At 41.6% G+C, this 22,926-nt stretch overlaps 1 protein-coding gene across 1 annotated transcript in view; it reads left to right on the top strand.

The window, feature by feature from the left end:
- SETD7 (SET domain containing 7, histone lysine methyltransferase) overlaps window positions 1–22,926 on the top strand; it is a 48,886-nt gene that overhangs the window by 10,222 nt on the left and 15,738 nt on the right. The window contains exons 3-5 of the mRNA XM_027117032.1: window positions 10,085–10,286; window positions 14,182–14,371; window positions 20,669–20,750. Coding sequence (XP_026972833.1) covers window positions 10,085–10,286; window positions 14,182–14,371; window positions 20,669–20,750 — 474 coding nt within the window. The remainder of the gene's footprint in view (window positions 1–10,084; window positions 10,287–14,181; window positions 14,372–20,668; window positions 20,751–22,926) is intronic.

Here is a 22,926-nt window from a genome sequence, read left to right as displayed (position 1 = left end):
ATTCAGGTAATGAGTCTCCATAAAGTCACACAGGTGGGGATTGTTTTTGTCAGGGACCACTGTGTGTAGTTCCAGTAGTGGCTGATTGACACTCTTTCCAAGCGTAATGCACACTCACTCTGTGTTCAGCACACTCTCAGACATCATGGTCCAGTTTCTTGATCTCCTTTTGAAAGAAGATTCAGCCACCTTATTGGTTCTGCAACTTCATAATTCTCTCAGCATATTCTCTTTCCTCCTGAGATTAGTCAAGAGACTATTTAGCAAAGTTCTTCAAAGCCACGTCATCGCGGTCCAAGCAGTAAGATGGGTAGATATAGGAGGGGTACAGCTGCAGACTCACAGTGTTCTAAATGCTTGTCTTTGGGATGACTGGACATTGTGTGCGATACCTTAATGCTGATGTCGTAACTAGTATTTCCTGTGTTCTACCACTAGTGAAAATACTTTTCACAGCAGGGTTCTTTTACCTTGCTTTCACCTCCCGTATGAGAACGCTGTGAGGCAGAAGCTTCTCACCCTCTTGAGATAGGTGGAAATAACTAGGACTTTTCTCTTTCAAGAAGAGATGGGGTTGCATGGGCCAACAGTGACTTTTAAGCCGTGTCCGCTTCAGAAATGAAAAGCGGTCGTGTAAATTTCTCCAGCATTTAGAGGAATTCAGAGCCATGGAAGGACTAGCTCTGTTCATACCACTTGACTGGGTAATTCAGAAATGGATTTAGCTAAAGCAGGTTATAGAATTCTGTGGGCCACAGCACCGCTTACTGTAAACTCTTGACATTGGTGATGAGCTGAAGCTTCCTTATTCCTTGGAATTCCTTCAGGAAAGAAAACGTCTAAGCTGATAGTTGAAGGGTGATCGCAGGGACTGGCTTGTAACCCACAATCCCTTTTCTGTAGGTGGAATGAGTCGCTTTTAAAAAATATTAACAGGTCCTCAGGCTCTCAATTATCTGATATAAGGAGGGGTGGGGAAAGCAATAAAAACCTATCAGAGAACTTTTGTAAATTTTTATTTTAATTCCAACTTTCTCTTTCCCACTGTCCTCAACCCCACACCCCACCTCTTTTTAGCAGAAATTGGTTTCCAAACTATTCATGTTAAATGGTCGAATATTCTGCTTCCTTTCTTCTGCCCTGGTGGATAACTGAGTCCCGTAGCAGCCTCTTACTGGATGTGGTCTCAGTGCTTTCTTCTCTCACGATTCCTTTAACCTGTCCAGAAGGAAACTTTTCCTGCCTCACTTCCATAGAAGTTTATTTATAACTCTTTTCTGGAAAGCGTCACTGTTTACCTCATGCAATTTTTCTTTTATTCATTCAGCAAATATATATTTATATACATGTCTTCCTTCCCCTACAGGAGAGAGGTTTCCTTGAGGGCACAGTCTGTATCTGTTCCATCTTCTATGCTTCATAGCACTTTCTGTTAATTTGGTATTAAAAAAAAAAATTCTTGCTGAATGAGGATGGGAGACGAAAAAGAGGGTAGCATTCACACACACACACACACACATACACACACGCACACGCACGTGCACACGCTGCTGTTTTAAATCTCATAGTTTGAAGGTCATACCCAGTAACTGACTGACTCTGGGAAAACAGTCCAGCAGGCTTTGTTGAGTTTAGTATTGGTTACTGGCTCGCTTCACGGACCTGAGACTCATCGAGCTGAAGGGCTAGGCTGAGCTTCCCAACCAGTGTGTCAGGAATGAGCCCTGCGGGGCTGAGTGGGGCCTGAGACTTCCCAAGCGCCTCCCTCCCTCCCTGTGTCAAGCCAGTCACGTCTGGCTCTGACCAGCTTCATCCAGTTCCCCCAGTGTGCTGTACAAATGCAGTGATCTGCATGGGAGTCATGACCAGGGAAAGCTGGAGCAGGGGCTGAGGCTGAAGCACTAGGCCAGTAACTATCTATGGAATAGAAGGAAATTCATTGCCTTTCTTTTTTCTTTTAGAGGCACGAATTCACTGGTTTTTATACCTACCACTCAAACACCTGGAGAGACTTGGGTCCAATGGTAGACTCAAAGAGTGGCGGTATTAGCAAGGACCTGAAAAGTTTACCCTTGTTAATACCTTGAGGGGAGAAGGGCAGTATCACTGCTTTTATGACATGGGATGAAGCAGTGTGGTGACAGTTTCTCAAAAGGTCCTCGGCACCTTCATTCGTAAGCCCAGTGATGATCATGTTATGAGACATCTGCTAAAAGGGTTGGCGGAAAAGTTAGTGAGTCTTATGACTGCAATAAAGGCTGTGGAATCTATTAGATCTTTCTAAGGGGGATGCAGGAAGTGGTCATGGAGAAGTCGGTCACCTCTAATGAAGCAGCAGCTTACTTTACACTGCTCTATTAATTTTTCTCCCTATCACTGCACCCCATTTTTAGGGTCTGATGTATCGGGTAAAACAAAGTGGGGGCTTCCCTGGTGGCGCAGTGGTTGGGAGTCCGCCTGCCGATGCAGGGGACGCGGGTTCGTGCCCCGGTCCGGGAAGATCCCACGTGCCGCAGAGCGGCTGGGCCCGTGAGCCGTGGCCGCTGAGCCTGCGCGTCCGGAGCCTGTGCTCCGCAACGGGAGAGGCCACAACAGTGAGAGGCCCGCGTACCGCAAAAAAAAAAAAAAAACAAAGTGGGCACTCAGTGCTTTTACTGCCAGTCAGGAGGCTTTAGTCTGGAAAAATTCCTCCCAAAAGGGTGACATCAAGGTTTTGAAATAACAGTTGAGGAAACAAAAGGTTTATGGTAGAGTTTTTAAAAGTTGTTCAAACCTGTAGTACTCGCTTATGTTCCCATCAGAGGCTTTATTTGCAGTTACAGGAGGCTGTGTTTGGAAAATTCTAGTGTAGTGACAGAAGATTTGGCCTGATGCATTCTAATCTTATATAAAACCTGATTGCGATTTTTTTTTTAAACTAGAGACATGATTCATATACAAAAGGCTGTACCTATTTAACATATACAACTTCATGAATTTAGAGTTAAGTATACGTTCATGAAACTGTCACCACAATCTATGTCATAGACTGGGTGTGTGGTTTGTGAGAACGTTTCAAACAAAAATTTATATCAAGAAAGTTCTGGAATCAGTCTTCCCCTTTACATAGAATATGATAAACCTGAATAAGAATTTTAAATATTCAGATCACCAGGAAAGATGGCCTGGAAAAACAGAAGCAGAATATTTTTTTTTTTTTTAATTACATAGGTAGCAAATACTTGGTAGAAAAAAGAACTTCAAGAAATACAGAAATGTATAAAGTGAACATGCTCCCCCCCTTTTTTTACCCCCGTCCTCAGGTCACAGAGGTAAACCACTGTTGGCAGAGAATTTAAGCATCTTATTCTCTGCCACCACTGTTGGCAGAGAATACTCGAGGTAAAATAAGGAACTAGCTATCTATTTCTAAACCAGTTTAAATAGCCAAAATGTACATTTTTACCTTTTTACTACTGTGTCAGCTTCAGAAGCTTCAGAATGTTCGCTAGTTTTGAGATATTTTTTTGTTTGTCTTTTTAAAATTTACTTATTTATCTATTTGTGGCTGTGTTGGGTCTTCGTTGCTGCACGCAGGCTTTCTCTAGTTGCGGCGAGCGGGGGCTGCTCTTGGTTGCGGTGCGTGGGCTTCTCATGGCGGTGGCCTCTCTTGCTGCGGAGCATGGGCTTCAGTAGTTGTGGCTCACGGGCTTAGTTGCTCCGCGGCACGTGGGATCTTCCTGGACCACGGCTCGAACCCATGTCCCATGCGTTGACAGGTGGATTCTTAACCACTGCGCCACCAGGGAAGCCCTACACATCTCTACTTTTTATACTAATCCCAGATTCTGGATGTTCATGTTAATGTATTTTTTTTCCTGAATTGTTCTCATCTCAAACAAGATTGGTGGATGTAAAGACAATTTAGCAGGACTTCTCTAAATCTTAGAATGGTAACAAGAAAGAGATATTTCAATGCAGTTTGGCTTTGGGCTGTGAGATATTAGGGCATCATGTGGTTTTTAGCCTGATTATGAGAGAGAGATAAGTGAATTCATTCAGGTTTTTTTTTTTTTTTTTACATTATTGATGCTTCCTCCGGACATGCCAATTAGATTTCAAGATATTATTTGCTACTCCATGACTTATCCTCCTCTGCCCAAGTCATCTTCTGATGTTGATTTGCTCCACTAACGAATCCGGCTAAGCGGGCTCCTTGTAGTTGATCATTGACCAGGTAGCCTAAGAGAAGCTGCCCATCTGATGAGCCACTGAGAAGGCTGATGTTTTCCAGGTGTCAGGTCCATGCAGGAGTTCTTTTGTCTGGTTTTTAGAAAGTGCTTGGTCACATTTTAGAGAAATTGGAGCTGGAACTCATGTATCCCAACCTCCTACACAAGGCAAAAGTCCCTTCTGTATCGCTTTTGTTGGAACCAGGCTCAACAAATACATTCATCTGTATTCTGAGGAACAGTTCTGGTTGAGGCAAAGATTTTTGTGATGTATAAGAAAGGGAGAGGGAATGAGGTGGATAACTTTGAATACCTACCATCTGCTCAAACGCTGGACATGTAGCCTTCACAACAATCTGTGAAGTAGATTTTATAATCCTTTTTTGTTGTACTTATGAAGAAACTAAGGCATAGAGAGATGAATTAACTTGCCCCAGGTGACCTCGTTGGTAAGAGCTGGAGCTGAGATTCAAGCCAAGTTGAACTGGAAGTTTGTACCCTTTGACCAGCATCTCCCCATTTCCCCATCCTCCAGCCCCTGGCAGCCACTGCTGTACTCTCTTTCTATGAGTTAGGCTTTTTTAGATTCCACATAACAGTATTTGTCTTTGCCTGACATTTCACTTAGCATAAGGTCCTCAAGATCAAGGATGGACTATTATTGTTATCATTGTTACTATTATATTTTATTACTGCTGTTAATTATTATCCGTTGATAACAATGGCCAGCAGGGTTTTCTCAGGGTTTATTTTTAGAGAACAAAACTAAATTTCACTAATTGCTCTTCAAATATTTTACTGTTATCTTGAGACTTTATAACAATCAGAAACTACGGACTCATAGATCTTCTATTAAAGCATAAGAAACTTTGAAGATAGTGCACTGGATTACATGGAAGCATTACAGAGCTCCATTCAGTTTGCTTGTCACATCTTGGAAGAAGCTGAAGTTTCTCGTTGCGTATAGCCCCAGCAGATGATTTGGGTTTGTTATTGATGTTCTTCTTTACTTAGTTTTCAAGATTTTAAGAGATAATATGTAGTATAATGTTATATGTCAGTACTATCTCAATTAAAAAAAAGAGATAATATATATTGTCATATAACTAGTTCTTAAGACAATGTTTAAATACTAAGAGTCACAATTTAATTTGGTTAGAGACAGGAATTTAAAGTAAAATTATCATTCATTTAAAATTTCCCTCTTGATTCTATACCAGACAAAAGAAAGGCAACACAGTGGGGGAGGGAACAGAGTTTATGCCTCAGGAGCTGGAAAGCCCCAAACCTTCTAGAGGCCAAAATATGAAGGAAAAGCCAAAGCTGTTTAGTCTCCTAAGAACACTTTTGTGTATTCAGATATTAAAGAGAATTTTAAAATGAAAATAGTTGAATAGATTGCAGCTGTATCAGTCTAGGTAAACAATTACAAAAAATTTTCATTTCTTCGTAAGTTAGATTTTCTCATTTAATTTAATACTGGAAATTTAAGTACAAGAGCTTTGATAAAACAGATGAAAATGGTCTGTGTATATGGAAAGAAAGAAATCTAATTAAAATTGATTTTTAAATTTTCTCCATGTTTTCGAGTTATTTGATTCAGATGCTGGTACCAGAAAAATCAAACCAGTTTTGCAGCTTCTTAACATACTAAAAAATCTGCCAAGATGTTGAAAGAAATTTTAAGAAAATACAAGTCAAGAACATTGTGTATGATATGATCCCCTTTTTTGTTAAAAAAAAAAAAACCACACAGGTGGGAAAATGCTTAATATATAAATGGAAAAAAGTCTTAAATGGTAAATTGCCAAATTGGGTAAGAGTACTGGGAGTTTCTGCATCTTTGTAGTATTTGATTTATTTGTTCACTTTACAATGAATACATATTACTTTTTTCACTTAAAGAAGCATTTATTCCATCCTTCCCTCAGACAGAGAGGGATCTTTCTTACTTGTGTGGGTTTTTTTTTAAGTAATATATATAATTTATTTATTTTTGGCTATGTTGGGTCTTTGTTGCTGCGCGCAGGCTTTCTCTAGTTGCCGTGAGCAGGGGCTACTCTTCATTGCGGTGCGTGGGCTTCTCATTGGGGTAGCTTCTCTTGTTGCGGAGCACGGGCTCTAAGCGCATGGGTTTCAGTAGTTTGTGGCATGTGGGCTCAGTAGTTGTGGCGCACGGGCTTAGTTGCTCTGCGGCATGTAGGATCTTCCCGGGCTAGGGCTCGAACCCGTGTCCCCTGCATTGGCAGGCGGATTCTTAACCACTGCGCCACCACGGAAGGCCTTACTTGTTTTTTTTTTTAAGTAGATTTAGAGCAGTGTTGTCAGTTTCTTTGACGATCTATTCCAGTGTCTCATAACTATTTCCCTGCTGCTGCTGTTTTAGGCCAAGTTTCTCAGTAGAAAGCTCACCATCATGTACATGAAAGTGCATGCTTAATAACAATAGCTGTTATTTATTCGAGCAATCATTATGTCTCAGATCATCTTCTAAGCACTTAATATGTATTAACCCATGTACTTTTTAATAACCCTATTAGCAGCTGCAGTTTACAAATGGAGAAATAAAGCAGAGCGTTTAAGAAACTTTCCTAACTTGCAGACTGTATGCACATACACCTCATATAAAGAATCCTCCCTGCACTTGAGAAATACTCTTAACATCCTTATGTTCCCTCTCAATTTTCTCTTCTCAAAGCAAGATTATCCCAGTTCCACTCTTTCATTTAGGAAATATCACTTGAAGATATGCTGTGTTTATATGTTAGGGAGGAATACATAATGCCTAATTTGTTCCTCTAAAGGGCTTACAATCTATTTAGAGAAATAGGACCCGTAAGCTGATCATGGATAAAGACGTGGCACATCCTGTACTAGTCCATGACTAGGCTTCAGTGACTGTGGTTGCAGAGGTCAAGGTAGACTCTGTGGGAAGTACGGCTCCATATGGAGGATGGGTAGGCTCTGGGGAGGCCAGTGATGAGAACACCTTCCTCCACAACACAGCTCCCAATCCAGTTTCAGCAAGGAAGATTAGAAAGTTATTCCTCCATAGCTACTTCTCAGATATAACCAGATATTAATGATTGAGTTGCTACAAAATAGTGCCATTTTCTCATAGTCGATTTCTTTCTGAAATAGAAAAAGACCAGAGGTTGGAGAATATTCATTCTTTTCCCAAAGTCATTTTTGTTTTGAATTTAAAAAAAGGAAAATGTGACCCGTAACTTTTTTTTCCTGAATGTGTCCTCAGGGATTTTAAAAGTTTGGTTACATATGTTTTAAGGGAAGAGGCAGGGAAAACATAGTATAGGAGCTAAGATACATAGATGTGTGCTTGGGGCCAGTGAATAAACTAATGTGAGCAGAGGATTCTAGAGCGGGAGTCGGCAAACTTTTTCTGCCTGGGGTGAGATAGTAAATATTTTAGGCTGCTTGGGCCACATTCGGCCTCTGTTGCAACTATTCAACTCTGCTGTTGTCATATGAAAGCAGCCACAGAGGATACGGAAAGGAATGTTCATGGCTGTGTTCCAGTAAAACTGTATTTACAAAAACAGGCAGCCGGCCATGGTTTGCCAGCCTCCTCTGGAGGAAAAAGTTAGAAAGAAAGGTGGTGCCTTTAACACCAGACTAAGAAGCTTTTATTTCCTTTGAAATGAAAGGATTTCAAAGCCTTATCATTTTTTATTGCCCTGGAGACCCCAGTTCATGTGATAACATGCCCCCTTTTTGTTATCAGATTCCATCCAAGCTACCAAAAAAATGTACTAAGGAAGCTAAGCTGTTTCCTCAGGCAGGGGCTGGAAAACAATGCAGTAAGTTTTGCTCTCCAATACCTAAGAATTTGCATTTGGGAATCTTAACGTTCGTTGAGCTACGGGAAAGAGCAGTTTGTTCTTAGGATTAGGATACTAATAAGGGAAGGTTCTGCTCTGAGGGAGGGCGGGACAAACTACGGGGCATGACCTGGGGGAAATATGTGCAAACCCACAGGACTGGTTAACTGATTCGTGAGACCCATGCCTTGTAGATTTCATCATAAACCTAAGAAACATTGGCAGACTAGTCTGTCAGGGGATAATTCTGCCCAAACATACACAGTAACATTTTGAATGCTGCTGAGAATTCGAAGTCAATAGGGTCACCAGGTTTAGCAAATAAAAATCCAGGGCACCCAGTTAAAATGGTTCAGGTAAGCAACGAAAAATATTTTAGTACAACTATATCCAGTTCGATATTTGGGACATACTTATGCTAAAAAATTATTTGTTGTTTATCTGAAATTCAAACTTAACTGAGCATATTCTGTTTTATCTGGCAATCCCCAAACTGAAGATAGATGATTAAATAGTTTTTTGCCCTGTCTATTGCATCATTATGTCAGTTGATTAGTAATCCTTCACCAAGGTTCTTTTTTTTCATGGCAGGAGTCTAATGACAGCCGAATCTCCTTAATTCCGACCTCACTGACATAGAATTTTGATTATTGATGCAAGGGCTGTGCTAAAGTGCACCTTTTTCTCTTCATGAATTTACTAGGCCTGTTTATCATTGATAGTACAAACAAAACTGAAAGAGAACGATTTATCTCCTTGGGAGACTACAAATAGTATAATTACAATGTAATCAGAGGCTATCGTTATTTAGACTGTGCTTTTCATTTAATAATTACAGATCATTCTGTCATTCATTAGAGCAAGACAGCACTTTTCCAGGCAGACTCAGGTGCAGCCACCTCGGTCCCCATGGCCCCCTTTGGGTCCCACCTGTCCCCAGTACCGGTCTCCTGGTTCTGTGTTTGTTCATCATGCTTTCTAGATCCTCACACGACGCTCACTACTTGAAGGCACCCTGTAAATGTCTGTTAGTTGAATTAATGAATGAGTGTTATCTGCACATGTTAAAATAATCAAACTGTCTTTGTTGCTAAACATGTTACTTTTTAATTGTAAAAAATAATTTGAGCCGGTCTTTCCCCTCATTCCAGATTCCAGTTCATGAAGGGAATTTTTGGATAAAGTTAGTTTCATTGCATAATGGCCTTTGCGAGGCTGACACTGAAAACATGTATTGAAATTCCAGGAGTGTTTTATGAGGAGAGAAAAAGGTTCTTGTAAAATCACCCTGAGCACCCTTGTGAGCTTTCTTCTGTTCTAGGACGACGGGTCTCAAACTTTATCAGGCTGCTAATGATAGTAGCAAGGTTGAGCGGGCCATCTTCCTTACTTGCCCCTATTTCCCATGATCGCACGCACACACGAGTAAATCCCCATATATCTTCCAAAGAGATGGATGGGGATACTTTTGATTGGATACCAGTTATGGTTGTCACCGATAAATAATGCATTAATGGCTTAAGACAGATAAGCAGACATCTACACGTTCTAAACCACATTTGTATTACTAGAGACCACTATATACAAGCCATCTGAAAGACCCTTGAGAACTCCCAGTGAATTCTGGAACTCTTGAGGGAAATTAAGCATGAGTGGTTTATGTGTGGAAAGGGTGGTTTATGTGTGGAAAGGGTAACACCAGAATTTCTATTGCCCGGTATTGGTTGGCATCTAGCCTTGGAAACATACTTAGATGAGGCTTGTTCTTTGCCACCTGTGGCTTCTTTCTTCTGTATTTCCTCCAGTAGAGAAATTGGATTAATAGGAACCAGGAGATTAGGAATTAAATCTCCCTTTCAGTATCTAATCCTACCCATATCTTGGGAGTATTTTTCCTAGCAATCTCGGAGAATTCAGGAGGATGTACTGAATACAGGCCAGCATTGGAACAGAGCTGGGCGTGGTGTGATCCTTTCTTTTAAGAGAGTTGAGTCACTGTCTGACTGTTCTCTTTTGTTCTCCCTTCTCTCACAGCACCCTGGAGGGATATTATGTGGATGATGCCCTGCAGGGCCAGGGAGTTTACACTTATGAGGATGGAGGAGTTCTCCAGGGCACATATGTAGACGGAGAGCTGAATGGACCTGCCCAGGAGTACGACACAGATGGAAGACTGATCTTCAAGGGACAATATAAAGATAACATTCGGCATGGAGTGTGCTGGATATATTACCCAGTAAGCCTCACGACTGTTCATTTTGCTGGAAAGTAACGAGTTTTAAGACAATGCTTCGAGTCTTCCCAATGAATAACAAAATGTATTCTCTATCTTAGGAAATGTGAGGCTGTGAAACTTGAGAGTCGGTAGCTGAAGCCAACAGCTTAAGGGGATATCCTCTCACAGTTTCACTATTGACTTTGATTGTTGTGCTCCGATCTACTATGAATTTCTCCTCAGGGTGGCTTTGGAAAGGAATGATTAGTCATGATGAAAACAAGCTGGGACAAACTGGTTTGATTGTACCACTAATAAAGACAAAAATATATTGCTTTTTAAAAATATTCCTTTGGGATATAGAAAGAGATGCTGGAATGTCTCGTTGTTGCAATTAATGTTATTCTTTCTCATATGTAAGAACTAATCCAGCAATTTCCCATCTTTTTGGACTTACTACACTATTGTTACTTGATTTTACAATCCTACTCCCTGCTTTCTGGTTTATCTTGCTTAAATCAAGGTGATTAAAATTAACTTCCTCTGAGTATTTGATAACATTTTATGATCTTTCTGGAGCTGACTAGAGCAAAAAAATGTGGCAAAACCCATGGCTGGGAATTAATGCTGTAATTTTTGTTTGCATTTCAAATACATCATCTGTTTGTAGTGAATTTCCAGAAAATGTTTCAGAAAATAAACCTGAGGAAATATTTTATTTTGTCCAGAGCTTAAGTCAAAATACGTTTTTTTTCTTAGTCTTAACCGTATCCTCTTTTGATTTAAAAGTATTAATAAAAACATGTATAACAAGAAGAGTAGTCCCAGCTAAATCTATTTACATGTTATTGTTCCTAAAAAGTAAGCTATACTCTAGGCATAAGAAAAAATATTGTAAAACATTCTTTAAAATAATTACGAAAGCATTTACACATTCTCTTGGTAGGATCTGCAATAGCTCACAAGTCCTTTCAGTTACAGAGGGAGAAGAGATGGAGGTACTTACCAGTTAGGAAGCCTGAAACTTTCGTTGCTTCATCAGTAGGCAGGATAAGCTTCCTGCTGCCCAGTGCTGGGGAGCTGCCGATATGACAGTGAATCTTGAAGCCTGGGAACGTGGAATTCCTCATGAGGGTGGGTCTAGGAAAGAGGTAGCGGATTACCAGATTCTCCCACTACCTGTCATCTTACTTGTGACTATGATCAATTTAAGTCCCTAGAGGAGATCAACGATGAACTGAGGTGAATGGATCCGATTGGCTCAATGTAGTTGCATTTTGAAACCTAGAATGTGCAGCTGCATTTTAGCCTTCAGCCTTAATCACTGTCTTTTAAAGCACCGAGAGAAGACTCTGCCTTAGGAAGGAAGAAGCACTAGGGAGTTACAAGCTTTAAAAATCAACTTGGTTGATAACACTTTGTATATAGTATCTGTTGGCATTTGGGGTCGGGGCTGGGGGAGGCTGGTAATCACACCCCACTGCTCTGCTCTCTGGACTGGGAATCAATTAAGAAATAGACGTAGGTATCAGGGACCAGGATGTTGGCTTCATTATGGCGGAGTTGGACTGGAGATGTGGCCTGGGCTTCTACTCCTGCCCCTCTGAACTAAACGGATGGGCCAGCTGCCCACAGAGCAGCTAGAAAGCTGCAGGTTTCCCTTGAGGAGTAGGGCTGCTTGGGGGAGCTTCCCCAGGGAGAGGAGAGGACCGAGAGGGGAGCAGGTGCAGCCTGTGGGCACTGTCAGTTCCCAAGACAGGTGAGCGAAAGTGCAGAACACATGAGAGCAGCAGCCTGATGCCGTTAACCCCTACCCAGTAGAGTTGGGTGTCAGTGGGTGTCAGATCCTGCCTTCTCACTAACCAAGTGAACGATTTCTCCTCCCATGAGGGGGAGCCACCGAGCACAGGAGAAAAAGGAGCAGTTTCTTCCCCAGCACCCCTGACACAGCCAACAAAGAAGTGTTTGTGACATGAAGTCAAAGCAGGAACAAGGGGAGGCAAAAATAATGATCCTCCCTACAGGATTTGTAAGCTCACTCTAAGGACAGTTTATTTCTTTCAAAATTTGACCTTAAAACAGTGATGGAAAGTTTTTAATTAAAAACTCATAACTCCGGGCTTCCCTGGTGGCGCAGTGGTTGGGAGTCCGCCTGCCGACGCAGGGGACGCGGGTTCGTGCCCCGGTCTGGGAAGATCCCACATGCCACGGAGCGGCTGGGCCCGTGAGCCATGGCCGCTGAGCCTGTGCATCCGGAGCCCGTGCTCCGCAACGGGAGAGGCCACAACAGTGAGAGGCCCGCGTACCGCAAAAAAAGAAAAACAACTCATAACTCCTTTTGGAAAAAAAAGAAGAATCTCTGCTTTATCATTCTAGACAAATAAAATCATTTGCCCCCCAAACTGGAAGTTTAAAGCACATAAGGGGGAAGAAAAACGTGAGACCCTAGAAAGACAGAATCCTGTTCTGAAGAAATAATCATGTTGATGGCTTATATTAGTTACGGCATATAAGAAGCATAAATACACCATTCAGCTCAGTCACTGAAAGCCTGAAGGCAGACCTTGCAAAAAGTATCATCCCCGTACGGGCTGGGTTATTAAGAATTAACTCGGGAAGGAGAAAGAGCAATAATACGTCGCTAATGCACTTTCTATCCATGAAAAATGCTTCCAAGTATTTTTGTTTCTATGGAAGTGCTGTGATTCATTTTTTAATTGATAATCTTTTTTCTCCAAAGAGCAATTGGACTACGATGAACTGTAGAAATCCTGTACCTGGTGGTATTTCTTCCTGCTGTCTCTCTGTAAACAGCATTTGGAATCACTTAAAAGTCATCCCACGTCACTGACTTTGAGTAGCTGCTTCTAGAACCTTTCAGTTGGGGGAATATCCAAGCTTTTAGAAGATGTCATGGGCTTACTAGTCTTGTGTCAGACCCACGAAGGTCTTAGATTTTCAGTTATACCATAAGGACCTTCTGGATGGGAAAAAAAAAGAAAGGGAAACATCTCTTGCACCCTAGATCAGATTTTTTAAAATTATTTATTGGTTTTAGTATCCCAATTCAGTTTTAAAAATATTTATATCATCTACTGTATCCCTAGCACTGGTACCAGGATGCAGAATTCTCTGATAGCCTCTGCCCTAAAGCATTTAATGACCCTTTGGAATGAAGCAAATGACAGTTAAAGAGGAAGCACAGCTGACTTCTCTCCTGGAAGGAGGGAGAAGGGAGAAGTAAATAAAGACGAGTGGGAAGAAAGAAGTGATGGGGAAGGGCGTAGAATTTAGTTGATCTTTTTTCACTTTTCCTTCTAACTCCAAAAAAAGTGATGGAATAGAATTCTCAGAAAGGCAGTGTCCACAAGTCCTTTTGTTTATCCCTTAGAAAGTGCGGATGACTCCCATTACTCATGTATACTAAACTAATTCTTAAGTAACTTTGAACTTAAGATTTTCTTACTAGACCAGAAATCCAGAATTCAATATTTGAGAAGTGAAATTATAGGAGTAGTTAAGACTGTCCTGCTACCTCATCACATTTGATATTGCCCCAGAGTAACCCTTAGTTACATTTCCTTTCGATGATTGTAACTTACATCACAAATACAACATGTTTGTTTCTTAAATAACAAACCAAGTTAGAGTATCAGGAGCTTGTCCAAGGATCATAAAGCACAACTCCGTCTTTGACTCTCTAAATCAGGCTATATGCCCCCTGTGCATATAACTTATAGGGGACTGGATGGGGAGGAGAGAGATGCCTCATGCTTTTCATGCTCATGTTCTGAAACTGTTGTGATCCATATTAGTGCTGTTAACAATGGCAGTGCACAAGGGAAATGTCTTGAACTCATGTCATATAGATAAATACTATATATAATATTTTCTGGTTTTGGGTTTCTCCCATCAGGATGGAGGCAGCCTTGTAGGAGAAGTAAATGAAGATGGAGAGATGACTGGAGAAAAGATAGCATATGTGTACCCTGATGAGAGGACTGCCCTGTATGGAAAATTCATTGATGGAGAGATGATAGAAGGGAAACTGGCTACTCTTCTGTCCACTGAAGAAGGAAGGCCTCACTTTGAACTGATGCCTGGAAGTAAGTTGAATCTGCTTCAGACGGGTTGCTCTAATTCCAAAACGGGTTGTTGAGGCTTAAGAGAAGTTAATTTCTTTGTCTAGTCTGGTGTATTAGCTTGGCTGCATAACAGATACCTCAGCATCTCAGTGGTTTACAACAGCAAACACAGGTCTGCTAAGCAACTGTACTCGACTGGTCCAGGTGGGGCGTGGCCAGGCCAGGCTGGACCTGAGGCTTCTAGTCAGCTGAGTCTGTTCTATGTCTTAATTCTGGGCCCAATCTAAAGGGACAATGGTGGCCTGGGTCAGTTTTCTCAGGTGGTCACAGGAAGCCAGAGCATGAGCAGACACCTATGATGCCTCTTAAAGCTTCAGCTTGGAACTGACACAAAGTCCCTTTCACCCACTTTTCATTGGTCAAAGCAAGTCACATGGCCAAGGCGGACGTCAGTGAGACAGGGTAATATACCCCGTGCACTTTAGTGGCACATGCTAAAAAGTCATCTGACAAGGGCATAGCTGTATAATTCTAACGCACGGAAGGAGTGAAGAAATGACAGCAGTAATTTAATCAGTTTTAAATATTATATCTCAGGGAAAAAAACAGTTTAATGATTTAACTGATATAGAATCAAATTAGGTAGATCTCCAAGTTGGGACAGATTGTAATGCTGATTCAGCCTGAGCTTTGACTGGGAAGGATAAATGCACATTGGCACCCGGGCCCTCTTCAAAGTCTAGCATCTTCTTGGAGGACATATTCCATACATGAATGATCCTATTGGAATCAATGATAGAAAAAATCCTATTTCTTTTTAGAAGTACAGGATGGCACACCAAACTTTTTTTCTGAGTATAAAATTATTTCTTGTAGAAAATCTGGAAGATATACAAAGAAAAACATCAAGATTTTGTATTTGCAGTGGCACAATATTAAGAAAGCTAAATTGGTCTGATTCCTTGAAATATGCATATATGTATTTCCAATCCAAGTTAAGGTATAAGGAAAATAAAGGAGAAAAGATAATACAGGGATTTCCCTGGTGGTCTAGTGGTTAAGACTCCACACTGTCAATGCAGGGGGCCTGGTCAATCCCCGGTCCGGGAACTAGATCCCACATGCCGCAACTAGAGATCCCGAGCGCCGCAACTAAAGATCCTGAGTGCCTCAACTAAAGATCCTGCATGCCGCAACTAAGACCTGGTGCAGCCAAATAAATAAATAAATAATTTTTTAAAAAAAAGAAAAGATAATATATATAGGCATTGATAGGCCTAAATAATATTTAGCTGTTTGGATTGGAAGGAGATTCTCCAAAGGGTGGTAGTCCAAAAATAGGAAGCCTAGCACTTTACATTTAGGTCCAACTTGGGTTGTTATAAATGTCTCTGGTTTTGTTTTTTTAAGTTTAAAATTGAGGCATTTTAAATGCAATATGGGATTCTGGATTGGATCCTGGAACAGAAAAAGGACATTCGTGGAAAAACTGGTGAAATCTGAATAAAGTCTGGAGTTCAGTCAATACTAACGCAGCTATGTTGGTTTCTTAATTTGGACAAATGCACCATGTAACACAAGAAATTAACATTAGGAGAAGCAGTGAGGGGCATTGGGAACTCTCTGTACTACGTTTGCAACTTTTCTGTAAATTTAAAATCATTCCAAAATGAAGGGTTTTTTAAGTGTAACAGTAATCTTTGAACTTCAGACTCTAATATCTGCACTCTTCACATCCATTCCAAAAGGACACAGTGTTATAAGGTTTAGAAATGAGGAGACTCCAGCTAGGGGAGGATCCCACTTGGTGATGCAGATTTTAAAAGTGGCAGCATTTGGAAGTGGCAGCATTTTTAGTGGCAAGAGTCTTGGACTTAAGAGTCACCTCGTTTGAGTCTCAGTGCCAACATTTACTGTATTATGGTTTGGGGCAGGTTAGTTATCCTTTCAGAACCCGTTTTTTCATTATAAAATACAGATAGTGGCACCTACCATAAAGCCCCCATCAGGAAAGTTACTGTGGTTCTTAGTATAAGTACGAAACACATTTTGGAAAGTGAGAGGGGAATGATGATTTTTCTTAGAACTCCTGGTTGCAAATAACAGACACCCTCTTCAAACTAACTTAAGGCCAAAAAAAGGAGGGGGGTGGATTTATTGGCAAGATTCTAGCAGGCGCAGTTCTTTTAAGGATAGGTTGAACAATTTGGGTCTCAAAAGGGTCAGGAACCATAGCTGCTCTGGGTGACTGGGAGGCACCGGGCGCAGTCTTTACTCTGTGTTCTGCTCCTTTTGCTTCTCTCTCCTTCCTCTTCCAGTTACAGTGATTGAACCACTGACTGGCTGACAGATGAGGGCTTTCGGGTCATGTGGCCTCTGGTCCAGTGGTTGAGGGAGAGGAAGAGGGAAACAGAAATCGAGTATCTCACCTAAAATCCTCCTACAACCGCCTTCTCCTTTTTCTCTGTGCTTTTGGGTCCACGAACTGCTTCTCTGTCTCCACTTACTTCTTGCTGAGTTTCTCCTTGTGCCTCTGCCTGGAATTTCTTTTCTCCTCATCTCTTTGCCTCTTTCCATAGGAATTCCATTCCCTGGCTAATGTCTTTTCCATCTTTTTTTTTTTTCTTCTTAAACACAGTTATCAGCATCACCTGGATGTTTCTTAGAAATGCAGGCTGTCAGGCCCACTTTGGGACTATTAAATCAGAATTCCCATTTTTTTAAATTTGATTTAAAAAATTTTTTTTATTGGAGGATAGTTGATTTACAACGTTGTGTTAGTTTCAGGTGTACAGCAAAGTGTATCAGTTATACATATACATATATCTACTCTTTTTTAGATTCTTTTCCCATATAGGCCATTACAGAGGACTGAGTAGAGTTCCCTGTGCTATACAGTAGGCCCTTATTAGTTTTTATTTTTTTGGCTGCGTAGCTTGTGGGATCTTAGTTCCCCGACCAGGGATTGAACCTGGGCCCTAGCAGTGAAAGTGAGGAGTCCCAACCACTGGACCGCCAGGGAAGTCCCTGCCTATTCTATCTTTACAGCTTGGCTCACCTCTTAGAAGTAACATTTGTCAAGTGAATGGATGAATTCTAGTCACAGGTCATAGTACCAACGATAGGGGAAAGGAGGAAAAGGAAAGGGTGCCTTCTGTTTTCCTGGAGCACAGGCCTGTCTAAGGGAGTAGAGGGAGGGACGGTATGCGTTGAAGAAGATGCATCCTTGAGGGCAGGAAGAGATGCGACTCCCACTGGTATCTGCACAGCCCCTAACACAGTGCTTTACGTGTGGTTGGCACTTAGTACATTCGTGAGGAAAGTATTAGTCTAAGGAAGGGAGATGGGAATTCACAGGAGAATTTCTGCACAATAGAATGTGTATTCCACAGAAATGTTTGGTTTGAAAGTGTTTTTTTCTTCTTTTTTGAACTAACTTCCTTTAATGGGCTGTGTGCTGGTCCGGATGCATTCCTCAGCCTTTCCCTGCCCTGCTTTACTGCATGGGGCTTCTGCCCCTTGCAGGCTGCGTTCCCCAGGCTCTTGTGCCTGGGGCTTCTGTCTGGCTTTGGCCACAGGCTGGGAACACGGAGAGGGACAGGAGCAGGGAGAAGCCCTCTCTGTGTCCAGCAGAGTCCCCAGCAGTGGCCTGTCTCCTGATTCCATCTCCCAGCAGGACGGTCCCCCACGGGTCCAGCTTCCCTGGACTCCCCCAGCTCTAGAGCTCCAGGAATGCCTCTGCCTCTGTCCCTGTGGCTCAGGGTTTTGGCCTCCTGCTCTTGCCAGTTTCTGTGCTCTTCACTGCCCTGTTTGGCTTCCCAGCTCTTCCAGCCTCTGTGTAACCAATTCCCTGTATTAAATTCTCTCTCTCTGAAATACCCAAATGGTCTGTTTCCTGGTTAGACACCGAGTGATCTGGATTGTTTTCTGACTTTTACTTTGAGACATTAATTTGGGTTTTATTTATTTATTTATTGTAGTTTTGGCTGCGTTGGGTCTTCGTTGCTGTGCATGGGCTTTCTCTAGTTGCAGTAAGCGGGGGCCACTCTTGTTGCGCTGCGCTGGCTTCTCATTGCAGTGGCTTCTCTGTTGCGGAGAACGGGCTCCAGGGGCGTGGACTTCAGTAGTTGTTGCATGCAGGCTCAGTAGTTGTGGCTCGTGAGCCCTAGAGCGCAGGCTCAGTAGTTGTGGCGCACGGACTTAGTTGCTCCGCATCATGTGGGATCTTCCCGGACCAGGGCTCGAACCCCTGTCCCCTGCATTGGCAGGCGGATTCTTAACCACTGTGCCACCAGGGAAGCCCATTAATTTGGGGTTTGATTGTATAAAAAAAGGAAACAGAAAGAGGACCTGGTAGCCATTGGTGACCACTTAGGAATTGCTTAGTGGAATAATTTGTGATGCCTTAGTACCTAAAATAATTGACTTTGCTGGAGTAAGCCCTCCAGTTCCAAAACTTGTTTCTTTACTTATTAGCCTTTGGAACACCGTATGTCTTCCTTGTGCTCTGGGAGGATGCTCTGAAGCTAATTCTTTGCAGAGAACGAACATTAATTCTAGGACGGTTGTGTACCTTCGTTTCTGGAATAAATTACTAATTGGCTTCTGAACCACTTTAATAGAAATAAGATGACTTTGTTAATGCTTTATCAAAAGCAGTCTGTTCTCCTTAATTCTGCTGAGGCTGAATTTATTTTTAGTGAAGGAGACAATTGCCAAGGGTGGGTGGTTGGAGTCTATAGACTGTGTCTAGTATCAAGAAAACCACAAGAAAAATTTAAAACTATTATCCAATCTGATCTGACCAGAGAGATCTCCAATTTTCATGACAAAGCTTTTTCTTGATTAAAAATTGTAATTACACAAGCAGCTTTTAAACCATATGAATAAAGAAAATTCAAAAGCAAAAATGGGATTTTAAAAGATACTTCTGATGGCTGTTTATTAAGACCTGAGAACGAAACTCCAGAACAAACCTAAAAACTATCCATTTATGTCTTGCACAGCAATCTGTAATGACTGGTGTAAACCTGCCTATAGGAAGCATGTTACCTAGCCAGTCAGCTACTATCTCATTCTATCACATATTTTTTTTTACACAATATTCCCTGTCATTGAACTTTTTTTAATTTAATTTTATTTTATTTTTTAATTTTTGTCTGCTTTGGGTCTTCGTTGCTGTGCGTGAGCTTTCTCTAGTTGCGGCGAGCGGGGGCTACTCTTCGTTGCAGTGCTCAGGCTTCTCATTGCAGTGGCTTCTCTTGTTGCAGAGCACGGGCTCTAGGCACACGGGCTTCACTAGTTGCAGCACGCAGTCTCAGCAGTTGTGGTGCATGGGCTTCGTTGCTTCATGCCATGTGGAATCTTCCCGGACCAGGGATCGAACCCATGTCCCCTGCATTGGCAGGCGGGTTCTTAACCACTGCGCCACCAAGGAAGTCCCTCTATCACATATTTTAATTAGAACTAATATTACCACATGTTACCGTTCCCATCTACTAAGCATCCAATCGCTGTATTCAGTAATAACCTAAAAATATCTTTTAGCGACTCAATTCGACATCACAAAGTTCAACAAACAAAACAGCAGATTTTAATCCCCTCGTATGAAAATATTTGACGTTATGGCAATATTTGTTATACTTATGATTCTCCAATCATAAGTGATCTTAGAGGTGTAACATCAGTTGTACCAAATGGTGTGGGTGATGCTTGCATGTAGAGCACCCAGGTAATTCCAGATATTTGTAGAATGAAAGAGAGAAAGTAAATTATGCTGTATAACATGATAGCCATCTTCATTATTATATTCTTGAATAAAGTGAAAGCATTTCAGGAGTAATATAAAAAAAGTATTTCTTTAGATTAACTTTTTCCTGATTATCTGTATGTATTTTTTCCACTTAGATATTCAGGAAAAGAAATAAAACCCATATGTGTACCTTTTACTACGTAACAAAATGAGGAGTTGGGGTTTATCTATTCACAATCGTAAATTCTCTTAAATATAATGGATGTTATTTTAATCACCAAGAGATTCATGTGAATATGATGGAGAATGAAGCTAAGAAATTTATTATGTTTGCACACTCAGCATAAGTAAACTTTTCTTTTCCCCTAACCCGCGCCAGTAAACTTTCTTATCATAAAAACCTATTATCATTTTAGAAAACTATCCATTTATATTGAAGAATTTCATTCTAGTTGGCCTGACTTGAATAACACTTTTCATTATTTAACTCTTTCTGGTCCTGTGGATAGAGAGAACGCTCTTCCCTAACTCTGGGCCTTGTACTGAGATTTTTGTTTGCTTTTTAGGTTCGGTGTACCACTTTGATAAGTCAACTGCATCTTGCATTTCTACCAATGCCCTTCTTCCAGATCCGTATGAATCAGAGAGGTAATTTTTTCCATGTGGTTTAAACAGCACCATTTATGTGAGATTAAATAACCCTTGTGGTAGGAATTATTGGCCCTCTGCTAAGGCCGAGTTCTTGAGCAGAAAAAAATAGTCATATATTCCGAGGAAGAGTGTTTTTATTGTCATATAGAATCTGTCCCTGTAAGGAAGTTTTTCCACCCATAAAGCACAGAACAGCTTGTGTGTCAGTCCCAGAATGAAGCTTCTACAAAGACAGCAGTTGGGCCAGGCAGCCAGCTATGCCCTGCTCAAGCGTCCCCTTTCTTGGGGCTCTGGTGCCACAGTTTGTGCCTTAGCCCCTGCTGGCCCCTAGGGAGCATTTCACACTCTTGAAAGCTCTAGCCGAGGCAGGGACCAAATGCCTCCTTTTCTACTTAGCCCAGCTGAGGGGGTCTGGAATGTGAGATAATTTCTTTATTCACTAAGGGAAGACAGGAGTGAAACAAAGAAAATACATGAAGCATAAAAACATTCCAGCTTATAAATTACAAGTTTCTGATTCTCTAAGATCCCTCCCAGAGTGTCAAGCCCTGTTCCATTTCATACCCTAGCTAAACTCTAAGCTCCTGGTATGGTTTTCTCTGGTCCCCTGCCTGGGGTTCTTATTCCCCAGCGACTGGCTTGTTTGTGGGTAAGAGTGCCATCTGCAGTTGGCTTTCTCTTGGCCTCACTCTGTAAGCGTGGCTTCTATTCAGTTTCTGTCCCGTCCCCATCAGAGAAAAGGCCTCTTCCCTGGTTTAACTGACAGGGCTGACACCACAATGTCACAATGAATGAATGGCCTCTTTCTTGACACGAGGCTCTGGACTGTTTGCAGGGAGAAAGGTTTGGTCTCTTGTTAGCCCCCAAAACACAACAGTACCATAACCGTATGCATCAGTCATTTTTTGTTACTGTCATTGTGATGATACCACATAACAATACCCTCAGACTATCAGTGATTTATGAAAGCAAACATTTTCTTTTACGCTCATGCTTCTGTAGATTGGCTGACGTTCAGCCACTTTTGACTGGGCTCAACTCGGCTCAGCTGGACTAGGCTACACTCCAGGTTTCAAGTTGGGTTCCAGTCTGTCTCACATGCCTTCATTCCAAGACTCAGGCTAAGGGAGCAACAGCCCCCCGGGGCATCTTCTTCTTGTGGAGATGAATGGAAACTCAAGGAAGCTGGCAGAAACTCGCCATGCTTCTTAATATCCGAGACCTAGCTTTGCAGTCACTTCTGCCTAGTTGCAAAGCAGATCATATGGCCAAGACCAAAGTCAGTCAGGCAGGGATGTATCCTCAGCCCAAGCTGAAGGGCAGTCATGCGGCCAAGCAGCAGGACGTATAATTCTGTCCCAGGGAGAGAGTCAAGAGGTAAAAGCAATAATTCAGCCTTCCAGCCCATCAAATAAGCAGAAGATCTACATAACAAAAATCCCAGATGACCAGTTCCACCAGAGTCATTACATCACAGGGGCCAGAAGAACTGAAATCCTGTGGACGGGGCATGTACTTACTTACTAAATCCAGTTCCGTAATCATGAGCGCTGTTTTCTTATAAACCAGTGGTGGGCAAACTTGCCCTATAAAGGGCCATGTGGTCAGTATTTTAGGCTTTGTGGGTCTCTACTGCAACTACTTAAGTCTACCTTTGTAATGCTAAAGCAGTCATAGATAATATTGAACAGATAGGTGTGGCTGTGTCCCAATAAAACTTCATTTACAAAAATGGACACAGCCAGATTCGGTCCTTGAGCTGATCTGCTATAAACTCCTTTGTTGGGAAGTGCTTATTGGATATATTTTATTATGTAAAAGATTCATCTTGGGGCTCCATTAAAACAGTCTTTCCCTCCTATTTGGCACTGAGAAACTTAGGTATAGCTTTAATTAGCTTTGGGAAATGTTTGCCTTGTCTAGGAAGACAGTGGAAATTGTCATTAATTAAAACAGACAAATTTTTAAAAACCTTCTATCAAGCACTGAGTTACCTTGTGAATATATACTAATAATCCCTTTATTAGAGAGCAGTGAGAGAAATAAGTAACAGTTCTCCAGTTTCTAATGCCAAAATATGTGGTTTCACTGTTTCTTACTTCCTCATTGGATTATTATGAACTGACATTTTGTATCCCGTAGCTATAAGACTATTTTGGTGGTTGATGTAAGG

This window comes from Aethalodelphis obliquidens, unplaced genomic scaffold, assembly GCF_003676395.1.
Source record: "Aethalodelphis obliquidens isolate GAN/ISIS:26980383/991018 unplaced genomic scaffold, ASM367639v1 scaffold17, whole genome shotgun sequence".
Taxonomy (NCBI): Eukaryota; Metazoa; Chordata; class Mammalia; order Artiodactyla; family Delphinidae; genus Aethalodelphis; species Aethalodelphis obliquidens.
Note: the sequence above shows the minus strand (reverse complement) of the source record. Positions and strands in the feature narration are given on the sequence as shown.